Source organism: Cryptomeria japonica, chromosome 5, assembly GCF_030272615.1.
Source record: "Cryptomeria japonica chromosome 5, Sugi_1.0, whole genome shotgun sequence".
Classification (NCBI taxonomy): Eukaryota; Viridiplantae; Streptophyta; class Pinopsida; order Cupressales; family Cupressaceae; genus Cryptomeria; species Cryptomeria japonica.
In genome coordinates this window covers 32,387,203-32,401,515 of record NC_081409.1, presented here as the reverse complement: position 1 = coordinate 32,401,515, position 14,313 = coordinate 32,387,203, and the positions used below count along the sequence as shown (strand labels likewise).

At 42.3% G+C, this 14,313-nt stretch overlaps 1 protein-coding gene across 7 annotated transcripts in view; it reads left to right on the top strand.

Moving 5' to 3' along the window:
- The window catches only part of LOC131057390 (uncharacterized), a 208,873-nt gene extending 194,879 nt beyond the window's left edge, over nt 1-13,994 (top strand). For all 7 annotated transcript variants that reach the window (XM_059221075.1, XM_057991557.2, XM_059221072.1 and 4 more), the window contains 2 exons: nt 13,484-13,536; nt 13,662-13,994. In XM_059221075.1, the coding sequence (XP_059077058.1) occupies nt 13,484-13,536; nt 13,662-13,745 (137 nt within the window). In that variant the 3' untranslated portion in view covers nt 13,746-13,994. The remainder of the gene's footprint in view (nt 1-13,483; nt 13,537-13,661) is intronic.
- Nucleotides 13,995-14,313: the final 319 nt, after the last annotated feature.

Genomic DNA, 14,313 nt, shown 5'->3' with positions numbered 1-14,313 from the left:
CAGACCAAAAAGTTGTATCTTTATTCCAATGTCTCCAATTGTCCATACATGATCCCCTGTCGAGGTTCCAACCAAACAATATATAGACCCGACGGTTGGCCAAGTTGCCAACCGTCACCAACTCCCAACTACCCGACGAGAACCTCTCGGCAATAGCAAAACATAAACACACATAGCACACTTATAATTATTATTTGTACTAACATACGTTTTTACCCCTAACATGCACCTTCTTACTTGATGATTCGTCACTGCTGCTTTCTCCCGAGGACTCCTCTTCTGCAGAAGACTTGTCCTTTTTCTTCCGCGATGTTTTGTCCTCACTTTCCAAATCCATTGCGCGGTTGTATGCGTCATCGTATGAAGTGGGTGGTACAATTTTCATCTTTCTCCGCAGAGACGACCGCAACCCTTCCATGAACCATCTCTTCTTTAGTCTGTGAGCCGGCTGGTTCTCCATCTTCCCCAGTAACTCCTTTAACCGTCGGCTGTATGTTCACACTGTCTCGTGCTTTCCCTGCTTTGTGCTTAATATCTCCACCACGATCTCATTATCATCTCGAAGGAGTCGAAACTCCGTCTCGAAAGGTTTCTGTAGGTCATCCCATGTTCCCACCTCTGCTTTATCCACATCAGAGTACCAATCAATGGCTACTCCTCTCAGGGTGGCAGGAAACTGCACCACCCAATCCGCTTTGTCAACTACCTCGTTGGCCGATCATATTGTCTCACACATACGGCAATGCCATACAGGGTCATCATTGCTATCTCTATTGAATTTAGGCAACTTCTGTTTGCCCGCCATCGATGGGGGTCGTCTTCCTGGAGGTGGCTGTGGTTGTGTCTGTGCCCCTGCGCCGCTCCCTCCGGCGCTGGTGGTGTGTCCAGCGTGGGTCACTGGAGGTACGGTGTTTTGCCTGCCGTGTGTGGCACCTACAACCGTATGGTTGTCCTCCCCTTCGTTCTCACCCACACCCACTCCTGGCTCCCTTTGGTGATCCTCACTTCGTGGCGTAAGGGATAAGTTTCTAAACTGATCCCGGGTCTCTAGTTTCTAAACTGATCCCGAGTCTCTTCGACTAGATTCCTTCGTAACCTTGTTTCCTCCAGAAACTCTTCGTGGCTTCTCACCCTACGGTGTTCCGACGATGCGTAGAAATTTCCCCCGGCTTCTACACCCTCTGTGACACCTCCTTGGTTCCCTTTCGGCAATCTCTCGGCAGGTTGTCCTTCAGCAAGTTGCCTCAGCCTACATCGACGTTCTACTCGTCGTTCCAGAATCAAGGCCCTCTGTGCGGCCTCCCACTCGTCCGTTTCTGCTTTCTTATTTCTATCTTTGTTTAATAGGTTGGGCATTAATTCCCGTACATTTCCATAATTCACAACACATAAACCAGAACACGCCTTTATTAATTCATTTCGTCAGATACAACTCGTGTCAATATTATGACACCTTTATTTGAATATAGAATTTTCCTTTATCCCTATGGGATTCAGGGTTCAATTCCTTCCTGGCCTCGTGCCATCCCATTCCGCTTCCCGACTGCTGCTTTCTTCGTACTGTTGGAGGATTTGTTGGCATCGCTCTTCCTGGGCAATCTCCTCCATGCGAGCTTGTTGTGCCGGCAATGCCTGTGCAAGCAACCAGGGGAGGTGGTTCATCAACCGATTTACTGCCAGGCTAACCTCCAGTGCTGTCCACACGGCACTTGGTGGGATTTCAGCCTCTGTGGCCTCTCGTCGGACGTAGGTCTAGATGGCTACCTAGAGAAGGATTGAAAATTCCCTCGTCGCAGTGTCTTCTCCGCTGTAGAGCTCTATTTGCGCGTCGTCGGCCTCTGGGTTTATCTCACCAACGGGTAGGCCCATCGTGTCTGTGCGCCATCCGCTTCTTCCGTTCCCGAGTGTGTCTAGGCAACGACGCCAAATGTTTGCCTCACTGGGTAAACAGAAGGAATACAGAAGTAATGCAGAAATAAACAATGCAATAACAGTATGAATACGAGAATAAGCTTTCCATTAATAACTCAGAGTGTATACAATGTTCATAGTATTATCTGTCGTAAAACAACATACCTTTCAATACCCGCAGGTAGTACAATATATAACAGCCGAAGGGATGTGACACAACCATCGCGACTCCAACTACCTACCCGTCGGCTAACTAACTATTAACAAACAACATTACTACCAAAACATAAGATATACATATTTCCCGACAACAATCGTTAATATTGCAAAATTGGTCATGATTTTTTGATAATATCAAGCTAAACATAGCACAAAACAAAGCCTGCTAGGAAATTGACCGTTGAACTAAAATTCAGACTTAGGGAAATTTTGAATATCTCAAAAAACTAAACTTAGGCAAAACTCTCCTCCAAGTGCAAAAATTGGCAATCATTAAACACTCGAGCCCTTAGTTGCAAAATTGAACGTCTTCCCATACCGTCGTAATTAGTCGGAAGTGGCACTTTTTGGAGCCCGCTCCAAGTGGCAAATTTTAAACGGAACCAGCTTAATTTCCTGTTTCAAGTAGCGTTTCATTTCCACTTAATCAAGCTCTTTTATTGAATTCGATTTGATCATTGGTTTTTATGCGCTAACATCATCCTCCGTTTTGGCTAACCCGTTTGCTTCCTTCATCTCGTCTCGTAATCTGTGTCCGGTTGTGCAGGATAAATGCCTAGATCGGCGGTAGAATCCTCAAAGACACCTAGTGCAACCAGAACATCTCGAGTCTCCAAATCTGACATTCCCCGCAGAGGCGAGAAAATGAAGTACCAATACCAAAAGGGAGGAGTTAGGGAGTAAAAAGTCCAGAGCATATGGGAGAATGTAGGTGATACTGATTTAGGACACATAGACATTCAGGATTTTAGGAACAGGGTATACTCTCCGAATGCCTATGGTAAGCCCAGGCGAATGATGGAGAGTGGTATTGCTCAAGCAGCAGGTTTCCCTCCATCCGTGCAAAATTATGAACTAGTAGTTGAGGCTGCCAGACATTATCAGCCAGAGACCAGATTAGTGGTCCTAGAAAACATGGTGCTAGCTGATTTCACACTTGAGGCCATTGGGGAAGCATTTGATATCCCGTTTCCCAACAATCCTGTTGCTACAACTATTGATGAGGGGCAGGTTGCTTACGACATGAATCTTGCTAAATGCAAGACGTTGATAAACGAAGAATGGTACAAGAAAAGGAGGCCCCCAAGCATTAGGATCAGTAAAAAGACCCCCATAAGTGATTTTTATAATGAGTATGTGTTGTGCGTTGCACACGCTCCCTATCGCCGACAGGGTCCCCTTTCCTTTTTTTGGGCCTTTCCGTCTTCGCCCTGTTGAGTTCCGCGCAGAGTATCTCATGTCCTTTTGAGCGGGCCTGTGATCAGTCTGTAAGATGATGATGTTGAACGGAGGGGCCTATGAATCCATGAGGTTAGTTGAGCCTTCAGGCATGAAAATTCCAAGAGATTGTCTAAGCTTGTAAAAACGCCTTAGATAGGCGTGGGATGATAGAGACTGGCGAAATCCGCCAAGTAAAGGATAAAGCGTCTGAAGGTCGCATGAGGTCCCAAAGACGCCGATTTTCGCATAAGGATATAAGAGAGATAAGAGGGTGCAGAGGTATATAAATTTTCGAAAAACCTCCTCCGTATCTTGAAATTTGCACTAAAAGGGAGGGATTACATGAGATTTTAGAAGTTTGCAGTATTTGTATGAATGGCGATTTTCGTTGGCTGAAAGGTAAAAAGGGGGCGAAAGCCTTAAAGTGCCCCAAAGTGCCAAAATTGACAAAAACTCACCCAAGTGCCGAAACTCGCACTTTTTAGTGAAAATGCAATAGATTTTAAAAGTTTGCAAAATGAGCAGAAACCCCGAAATTTGCCATATGGGGGTAAATTGTCAAAATGATAAAGTTGGCAAAAGACCCAAAAAGTCCGAAATTGGCAAAAGGCCCAAAAGGTCCGAAATTGGCAAAGCACTTGAAAATTCCAAAGTTGACAAAGTGTCATCAAACGCCGAAAATCGAGATCCAAGCGATACGTAAAGATTTCGAAAGGTTTGAAAAATACTTTAAAGTGTCGAAAAGCGCTATTTGGAGGAGAAATGATAGAAAGGTATTAAGGTTCAAACTTGCAAACTCCTTCAAAAGTCCGAAATTCTCCATACAAGGAAAAGTGCGTGAAAGAAGAAACTCGCAAAACTCTCCAAGTTTACCATAGTTCGCGTGAGGGCAATTGTGAAATCGCAAAATGTAAAACCTTGCGGAAATGCCCCAAAAGGCCGAAATTCGGACTTTTAAGTGAAAATGTGAATAGGTAAAAGTTGGCAAAATGCCCCAAAAGGTCGAAATTTGGACTTTTAAGTGAAATGTGAAAAGGTAAAAGTTGGCAAAATGCCCCAAAAGGCCGAAATTTGGACTTTTCAGTGAAAATGTGAAAAGGTAAAAGTTGGCAAAATGCCTCAAAAGTCCAAAAATCACATTATGGAGGAAGACTAAAAGAAATAAAAAGTTTGAAATAGCAATCCAAATGCCGAAATTCGCACAATAAGGGTAAAAGTGCGAAAAGAATAAAGTTTGCAAAGCACCCTAAAAATGCCGAAAAGGGTGAATACTGCGAAATGTTTTTAACTTGACAAACTCCTCCCAAAAAGCCGAAATTCGCATGTTAAAGGGTAAAAGCTAGAAGTCGAAAGTTTAAAACTTTGAAAAATACACCCAAATGCCGAAATCGCATTATGAGGTAAAAGTGCGAAAGAGTTTAAAAAGTTTCCAAGAGCCTCCAAACCCCGAAATCGCGCCATACAGGTGAAGTCGCAAGGTTACGTAGCTTGCAAAAAGCCCCCAATCCCGAAGTTCGGCATCCATAGGAAGATCGCGGATTTTTGAAAGACCTTGCAATCACTTTCAATCCGCCGAAGTTCGCGTGAAGCAAAAATCGTGAAATGTAAAACCTTGCGGAAATGCCACAGACCCCATTTTTAATGCCATAGGGAAAAACGTAGAGAGAGAGTTTTCAAAAACAGATCGCAAAAACCCCACTTTCAACACAGGAGGTAAATCGCCAGTTCTAGCCCAGGTAAAAATCACTAAGTTCTAAATTCCTAAAACCGCATTTCTCTCTCCAAATTTTAGGCACAAAAATCTAGAATAGGGAGTTAACCGTAAAAAATTCAAAATTGTAGAATTCTCCCATTGAAATTTGCAAGTTGTGTGGATTCGCACCATTCATTTTCGCCAAGTAAGTGTGCTTCAGCTCTCTCAATCATTCGAAATATGTGTAAAATCAGATAGATGTACGTGCAAAATGAATTAAACTGATTAAATCCGAAACCGCATCTTTTTCCGTTTATAGGGCCTCATTCAAAGCAATTAGATTAGAGTCTATTCCTAAGAATCAACTAGAAAACTCATTTTCAGACTTTGGAAATTTCTCAAACTTTGTCCATTTTGAAATGAATGCCTAAGTATAAATTTGCAATCGAAAAGCTTCATAAATATTCATGTTTAAATCAATCAGGCTTTTAGCTAAAGATGTCATGTTGTTCTTTCAATTCGGTTTTTCAAATTGATCCTTGTATGCTGGCATATCCTTTATCTAACCCACTTTACTTCCTTTATAAATCGCCTCATAATCCGTGTCCGGCTATGTAGGATAAATGCCTAAATCGGCGGTAGAATCATTAAAGACGCTTGTTGCAGCTAAGACATCGCGAGCATCCAAATCAGATATCCCTCGTAGAGTCGAAAGGATGAAGTATCAGTATCAAAAAGGGGGATTGAGGGAGTCAAAAGTTCAGAGTGTCTGGGACAATGTCGGTGATATTGACCTGGGCCATATTGATATCCAAGATTTCAGAAACCGAGTCTTCTCCCCTAATGCCTATGGCAGGCCTAGGCAGATGATGGAAAGTGGCATCGCCCAAGCAGCAGGATTTCCCCCGGCAGTGCAAAACTATGAGTTAGTAGTAGAGGCTGCCAAACATTACCAACTGAGTTTTAGATTGGTGCTCCTCGAGGACATGGTCCTCACTAACTTCACTTCTGAAGCCATTGGCGACGCATTTGACATTCCCTTCCCGAACAATCCCACATCCACGACTATAGATGAAGCGCAGGGGGCGTATGATATGAATCCTGCCAGATGCAGAACACTGATGAATGAAGAGTGGTACAGGGAGAGAAGACCTCCAAGCGTCAGGATTGGGAAAAAGACCCCTAGAAGTGACTTTCACAATGAGCATGGGGACATGGTCACATTGCTCAGCAAGATTATGGGACTTCCCCAATTTAATTACTTTGAAGAATGGATGTTTTACTTCACAGAGAAGGTCTTCGCTGGGAAATCCAAGTTTGACTGGGCCCAGATCATAAGCGACAACATCCACACTCAGCTGATCGAACTTGAGACAAAGAAATACTTCACTATGACCTCCTATTTGGTCTACATGTTCGCCAGGAACCAGCCACTGCCAAGTTTGATAATGAAAGGTGAAATTGGGAATGGACCTGATCAGGTAAAAGTATATGATTGTTATCCATAGCTACACTATCAGGATATAGCTCAAAGAGAAAAGAACAACCCTGCCTATGCGATTGGTCAGTTTGAGTGCGTCAATGACGCCTTCACAATGCACCTGGTCAGGCTAATGCAGGGAGGATTACACATAAGGCTCTCAAAGCAAGCTACTATTCTAATACAGAGGTATGGGGCCTGGTTCATCCAATTCCCAAGGTTCTCCTACATCCGGATAGCTGGCTTTGAGGGTGCCCTTCTCCGACTTCGACGGTACCGAACCGACAAGATAGTTCTTTTGGAGGTCGCAAGGCAGTCACGTCCGATAGGCAGCTTACTCAGGGACAGGAAGCAGGCTGGATTCACATTCCCCATGATTATAGGCAACCAGGATGTCCATCTAAAGAACCCATCCCAAGCGGAGGAATCCTTTGCAGAGCTAGCCTCCTATGGCCTACAAGAGCATTTTTCAAGGAAATGCTTTGATCACGACAATCTGGCTAAGAGGGCCTATGGCAGGCGATACAAAGCAAAAGAATCAGTTGAAGATTATTGGAAGAATTGCTTTGACGACTATGAGGTCCGAAGGCGTGAATATTCAAGGCTGAGTGTGCAGCAAATGCAACTTTTTGAATACCGTCGGGTCCCAAATCAACTCACAGATTCAGGAAATTGCTTGCAAGCCCGGGAATTTGTGGCAGTAAGGCATCTTTTGCCAGGCATCGATTGGTCGCAAGACCCGATCACTGATTTTGAGGCGGTTATGGCAGCCCCAGGAAGATATACTGACCAATGGTTGCACCAGTAGATTGAGCGATTGATACATGAGGGAGTCCAATTCACCTACCACTTAATGGGTAACCTTGATTCTCGGTCCTCCAAAGATGAGGGAACTTCCAGTGCACCTAAGGAAGAGATTGAAAAGCCTGAGAAAAGGAAGAAGGCAAAGGCCAGCAAGGGAACTCGGACATCCAAAAGGACAAGAAGGGAAAAGATCCCTATTAGGAGACCAGAGGTCACTTCATCGTCAAAGGACCCTAGTTCATCCGATGACGTGGTTGAACTAGATTATATACCTGCTCTGCCTTACCAGAGTGATATCGATGCATTTGGAGTTGATGATCCTCCTGCACCCGACATACTAGACGCCGAGCTAAGAGCCATTGGATTAGTTGAACCAGATAATCAAATTGAGGAAGGAGAGATTCCATCCACTCAGGGGATCGAAGTGAATGAACCCACCCAACAGAGCCACCATGAATTGCTACTCCATAATACTACCAAGGATGACTCCACTGTTGAAGGAGAGAAAAGGACAGATGATACTCGCGAGCCTAAAAAGACTGAAGAACAACCATCACATGAAGGCACTAGACAATTGTTCAGTGAAGTGGGAGAAAATTCGGCTGCGAGCAAGGAACTTGACACTTCCTCTACTCCTCCTGTAATGGAGCAGCTGCAAATTTGTGATGAGACGACTGAGAACATCAAAGAACAGAGTGCGAATTTAACCATAGCATTAGCCTAGACTGTACCTCAAAAATGGTTAATTGCCCGAGCTCAGCACAAGGCCGCCACCAAGCTACCCATCGATTTGGAGGACATCTTCTCACGCATAGACCAAGCTAAAGCCAAGGGGAAGAAAAAGCCCAAGGCATATTCCAGAATAACCAAAGATGAGCAAAGGAACCGTACTCTTCACATCGCCACCCCGCCTGTAGACAAGCCAGCAGATCAGATTACACTGGCTGATTATAGCATCACGACTGTCCCCATCGGACGAGCCACTATGGAACAAGAAAAGGAGGAATTCAGGGATTCGGTATAGAACATACTCAAGCAACTTGAAGAGATAACAGCTGAAAAGAGGATGTATCAAGCTCGTGCTGAGCAAGCCGAGGGGTACATTGACCAACTCCTGAGACCATTGCATAATGCCCTTGAATCCCATATTTTCCCGATAGCATTGGCACAGAGGACCATGACAGAATTTGAAGGAGTGCGGGATACTGCCAAGGTTGTTAGGGAATGGATTCGAAGTCTCAAGGAGAAGGGGGAGCTAATCATTAAGGATGTAAAGAAAATGGTCCACCACCGAGAAACTGTTTTGGTGAAATTGTACGAGATGAAGCGGGAATGCCTCATAATTCATGAAGCGTTACTACAACTCTTCCCCTCATGACGGCTCTTTTCTGGACGCATCCGCAAATTCCTACATTGCTCGACATCTTGGACCCCCACGACATTAACACTTTCAAAGAATGGTACTGGACCATCAGCATGAAGAATGACACAAAGGCCACTATTAACAAAGAGCAAGAGATATGCGAGGAAATTCTGAAGAGCACAAGGGACCTTGGTGGAATAATCCTCCGATCAATGGTTTTGGGTTGGCAAAATAGTTTGTCCGATCCCATAATCGATCTAGACTGGGAGGATAGATTAAAAATAGATAAGGTCACCTACTCTACAAAGGACCTAGATTTTGCTAGTTAATTACACTCTGATATTTTGAGCTTTGAGGCTAATCGGTCCAGTTGGCAGGACGGTTTGAAACGCATAGATCATCATCTAGAGAGCATGCAGTATAAAATTCAACATCCCCCTATGCCTCAGTTCGGTTTGTTGTTCCAGTTATGCATCAAGTTCCAGAGATATGTTCGTGAAGAACGTGCAGCAGGTTGAGACCTGTGGCAGGAATATTTGCATGGAGAGGATCAATTTTTGGTAAAGGGATATGAAACTGAAAAAGAGAAAGTGCTTTTTTCTTTTGAATTTTGAAAAGTGCACTTTTTGGCCAAAGGGTCATATTTGACTTCCAAGTCAACTTTTAATGTAACTTTATGTGTGTGCACCTTTTTGATTTATTTTGGATAAGTTTTAATTACCCTTTTGGGTAGTTATTGCTTCCTTTGGGGTAATTGCTGATATTTACCCTCCATTTATGGGTATGGGTACCCTTTTGTAAGGATGAATCTGGGCCACTTGTTTAGATTAGATCTTGGCCATTCATCCATTATTGAAGCCTATTTAAAGGGACTGATTTTCCCTCATTTTGTAAGAAGTTCATGGATTGTTGCTGAAGCTTTGGCGAAATTTATAGGATTTAATGCAAAGTTAAGACAATTTGGCAAATAGAGCCTATGGCAGGCGCTACAAAGCGAAGACATCAATTGAGGATTATTGGAGCAACTGTTCTGATGACTGAGGTCCGACGGCGTGAATATTCTAGGCTTGAATATGAGTCTCAGATCAAGTGACTGATTATGGTAATTGCTTGCAAGTCCAAGAATTTGAGGCAGTTAAATACCTCTTGCCAAGCATTGATTGGACTCAAGAACCAATTATTGATTTTGAGGTGGTCATGGAAGCTCCAGGAAGGTATACCGATCACTGGTTATCCCAACAAATCGAGAAACTAACCCATGAAGGAATTCAATTTACATACAATTTGATGGGCAGTCTCAGTTCCCAGTCTTCGGAGGATGAGGGAACCTCAAGCGCACCAAAAGAAGAGGTTGAGAACCCTGGAAAGAAGAGGAAGAAAACCAGAGCCAATAGAGGGACTTGGACATCAAAAAGAACTAGAAGAGAAAAGATCCCTATCAGGAGGCTGGAAGTTAGTTCGTCATCTAGGGACCGCAGTTCGGAGGATGATGTAGTTGAACTTGACTATATACCTGCTCCGCCTTCCTAGAGTGATGTTGATGCGTTCGAGGCTAATAATCCTCTGGCACAAGGTGAGCTAGATGCAAAGGTCGGGATCGTTGGCTCCGATGAACCTGAGAACCAAGTTGAGGAGGGAGAAATTCCACCTAATCAAGAGGCTAGTAAGTGTGAGCTCACACAGGGAAGTCGGCATGAATTACAATTGAATAGCGCCGGCAAAGATGACACCACCGTTGAGGGAGAACAAAAGGAGGATAAGACCCAGGAGCTCGACAAAACTGAAGAGCAACCATCATAAGGGGATACCCGATAGTTGTTCAGTGAGGTAGGGGAAAACTCAGCCATAAGTAAGGGATTGGATATTGCGTCCGTTCCTTCTATGACCGATCAATTGCAGATAGGCAGTGAGCCAGCTGAGACCTCCAATGAACAGAGTGAGAATTTGGCAATAACATCTGGATAGACCATCCCTCAAGACTGGTTGATTGCTCATGTACAGCGGAAAGCAACGGTCAATCCACCTATCAACTTGGAGGATATCTTCTCTCGCATAGGAGAGATAAAATCCAAAGGTAAGAAAAGGCCCAAGACCTACTCCCGGATCACTAAGGATGAGCAGAGGAACCGCACCATTCATGTTGCTACCCTGCCTACAGATAAGCCAGCCGATCATATTGCATTGGCCGATTATAATATTGCAACCATCCCAATTGGGCGAGCCACCAAAGAGAAAGAGAGGGAAGAATTCAAGGATTCTGTGCAGAATATGCTCAGACAGCTCGACGAAATGACCACTGAGAGAGACATGTTCCGAGCTCATGCTGAGCAGGCTGAGGGGTATATTGATCACCTGTTGAGGCCGCTGTAACATGCCACTGAATCTCATGATCCCCCATTAGCATTAACGCAAAGAACCACAACTGAATTTGATGGAGTGCGTGATACCGCCAAAGCCGTCAGGGAATGGATTCAAGGCGTTAAGGAAAAGGGAGAGCAAATCTTCAAAGATCTGTGAGAAATGGCTCTCCATAGGGAATCCACTCTTATCAAAATGTGTAAGCTAAGGAAAAAATGTTATAACACTCATGAGGTGATTGCCAAGGCATTACCCCTCATAAGGGCTCTATTTTGGACCTACTCTCAAATCCCCACAATTGATATCGTCCTGAATCCTTATAATGTCAATACCTTCAAGGAATGGTATTAGATTCTCAGCATGAAGAACAACATGAAGGATAATATCAATAAAATGCAAGATAAGTGCGATGACGCTTTGTCAAATGTGAAGGATCTTGGTGAAAAGATCCTCAGATCAATGGTTCCTGGTTGGAAAAGTAGTATGATAGATAATGAGGCGCAACCACAGTGGGAGGACAGGCTTAAAACCAGGGTCACCTACTCCATGGAGGACCTAGATTTTGCTAGTGGGCTACAGGTAGATATATCATGCTTTGAAAATCATAGATCATATTGGAGAGAAGAGCTGGAGAATGTAGATAGCCTCCTAGAGGGTATTCATTATAAAATATTTAATCCTCCTATGCCTCCTACAACCGAACTGTTCAAGTTGTGCCTAAGATTCCAGGGCTACATCCAGGTAGAGCGTGCGGCCGATCGGGATATTTGGGGAGAGTACTTGCGCGACGAGGTCGAATTTATTGAAAAGGAGTCCACAGTGGGAAAGGAGAAAGTGCTTTCCTAAAAGTGCAAGTTTCTTTTTAAATATTAAAAAGCACTTTTTAGACAAAGTTTATTCCTAACTACCAAAACAATTATAAATCTTGAGCTTCGTGCATGTGCTCTTTTTGGAGTAGCTTTTTGGGTAGTTATTGATTACCTTTTTGGTATTTATTGTTTCTCCTTTTGTTGTTGCTGATATTTTGCCTCCCATTTATGGGTATGGGCAGTTTTGATAAAGGATGAATCTAGCTCACTTGTTTAAAGTTTAAATCTTGGCCATTCATCCATTTTTTGGGAATTCTATATAAAGGAGTTTGTTCCTCCTTTGTTAGAGGCAGAAAACAAAGATTGTTGCAAAAACTCTGGCAAAATATATACAGGATTTAATGGATGTTAAAGCTGTGTTTGTTTTAATATGAGTGCATGGTCTACTATGAGTGCATGGTCCTCTTCTCCATTTATTTCCTATTTCTGCAACTTTATTTACTTTTAGATAGTTATTTATGCATGTATTTGATGGAAAATCTTGGTTCATACCATTAGGAGATAGTTGATTATTGTTTCCTCTACATGGTTAATCTATAGTTGATTATTGTTTCCTCTACATGGTTAATCTGAGCCCCTTTTGTGCTAAGTTCGGTTATTAGATTTGGATGAATGGGTGTAAGAGTCTATCATTCATATCTAATAGCTGGGAAATTCAAAAATCCTTAGATGATTGCATTGGTTTTTACCTAGTTGTGCTAATTCACTGGCAAAGCAATTCCTAGCTATTTTGAGACTTTCGTCTATGTTGAAATATGCTGTCTTAGTTAAATTAGTTAGCTGCTCTTATTCACTCTTTATCCCTATCCCTCCTTTTTCCTTTTTTTATTAAAGAAACCCTCCAGTCAAGCTGAAATGACATCAATTAGAAGCAAATCAGAGGATATAGGACTGTAAAATTTTAGGGAACCTGTACGAAACCAATTCCGTCTAACTGTAAGTCCCCTTTGTGTTTCCAGCAAAACACATCAACTACTAAGCTATCCTACAGTCAAGACCTGACAACCGAAACATTGAGGTCATCCCCATTGATCAAATTCACACAACATTAGGGATTTCTTTATCTCAAGAGAGGATAGGATTCTTAGTATTCTATTCTGCGTTGGCCGGATGAAGTCGTAGTTCTGCGATTTTAGACACGTCAACAGGGTGTAATTTAATAAGTTAATATTTCTTTCAGCATTCACTTCTAGTATTTACATTTGGGAAATTCACATATTGCTGATCAATACTAGTTTAGAGTTTTCTAATTTCATAATTTTATTTTCTCTAAATCAGAAGATAAAATAATTCAGGAATTGTATTGCCTAGGTTTCGATTAAGCATTTACCTTTCAGTTATTTCAGCCATTTCCATAATCAATAAATGCAAAATTTTTTTTCCTGAAAATACCCAACTAGGATTACATAAAAAGTAAAAAACTGATTTATCATTTTGATATGGTCTAAGGTTGGTGCATACATATCCTTTTGTAGGATTTTTACATTAATATTCATTTTTTTTTTTTTTGATTAGTAAGATAAGTTACTCATAGCATTCAACCTTTGTATTGACTCTTGTGATAGCCATTGCTGCCGGTATGCCACCAGAAAATATGCTTCCCTTTGCTGCCAGAGTGGTATGTTAAGACAAGATCCTTTTCCCCTAAAATTAATAACTGTTCACCATCTGAAAATTTTGCTTGAAGTCTTCCATTTTATAGTGGTTGGTAAAAAAATAATATTTTTTTTTAATCACATACAGGCGGCAGCAGGATGCAGAGCCCTTGGAGCTAGGTCTGGGTTGCCACACCGCAGCGATTTGCGTTTGACTCCATACTTGGTTTGAATTCTGTGTCTAGCCAGAATTGTTGTGGGTAGGCAAGAGGTCCCTCAATATTCTTTTGAATATTGTTGTAATCAGGATAAGATTGACTTCTAATGTCCTAAATCAAATTGTAAGTTATGGAATCTTTCATTTTCCGAGGTTTTCAAGTTATAAATGTTTTTAAATTGAAATTAGTTTTGTATGTGCAGTAATTATGGCCTAAGGTTTCAATAGAGGGAGGGCTCATGCTTTCCTCCATTTTCATATAGAGCATAGTTGGCAGATTCAATGAGTTCTTTGTAAAATGAGTTCATCTCATGTTTGCTTGCCAGAAACTTTGGTGAGCTGGACCAAAACAACTCACTAGATGCATTAATAATGTGAAATATGAAAAAAATGCCAATTTTTTTTTCAAAAAAAATAGTAAAAAAGTCACTATTTTTCCCTACAAATGCATGAACACCCCTCACACTTCCTTACACAACACTTGGAGAGCAAATGTTGTTCACAAAAATGTGCTAAACACTTAATTTCTCCCTGAAGTGACAAAATTGTGAAATTTTGTGTGACAAGACCTTAATTTGGGCTG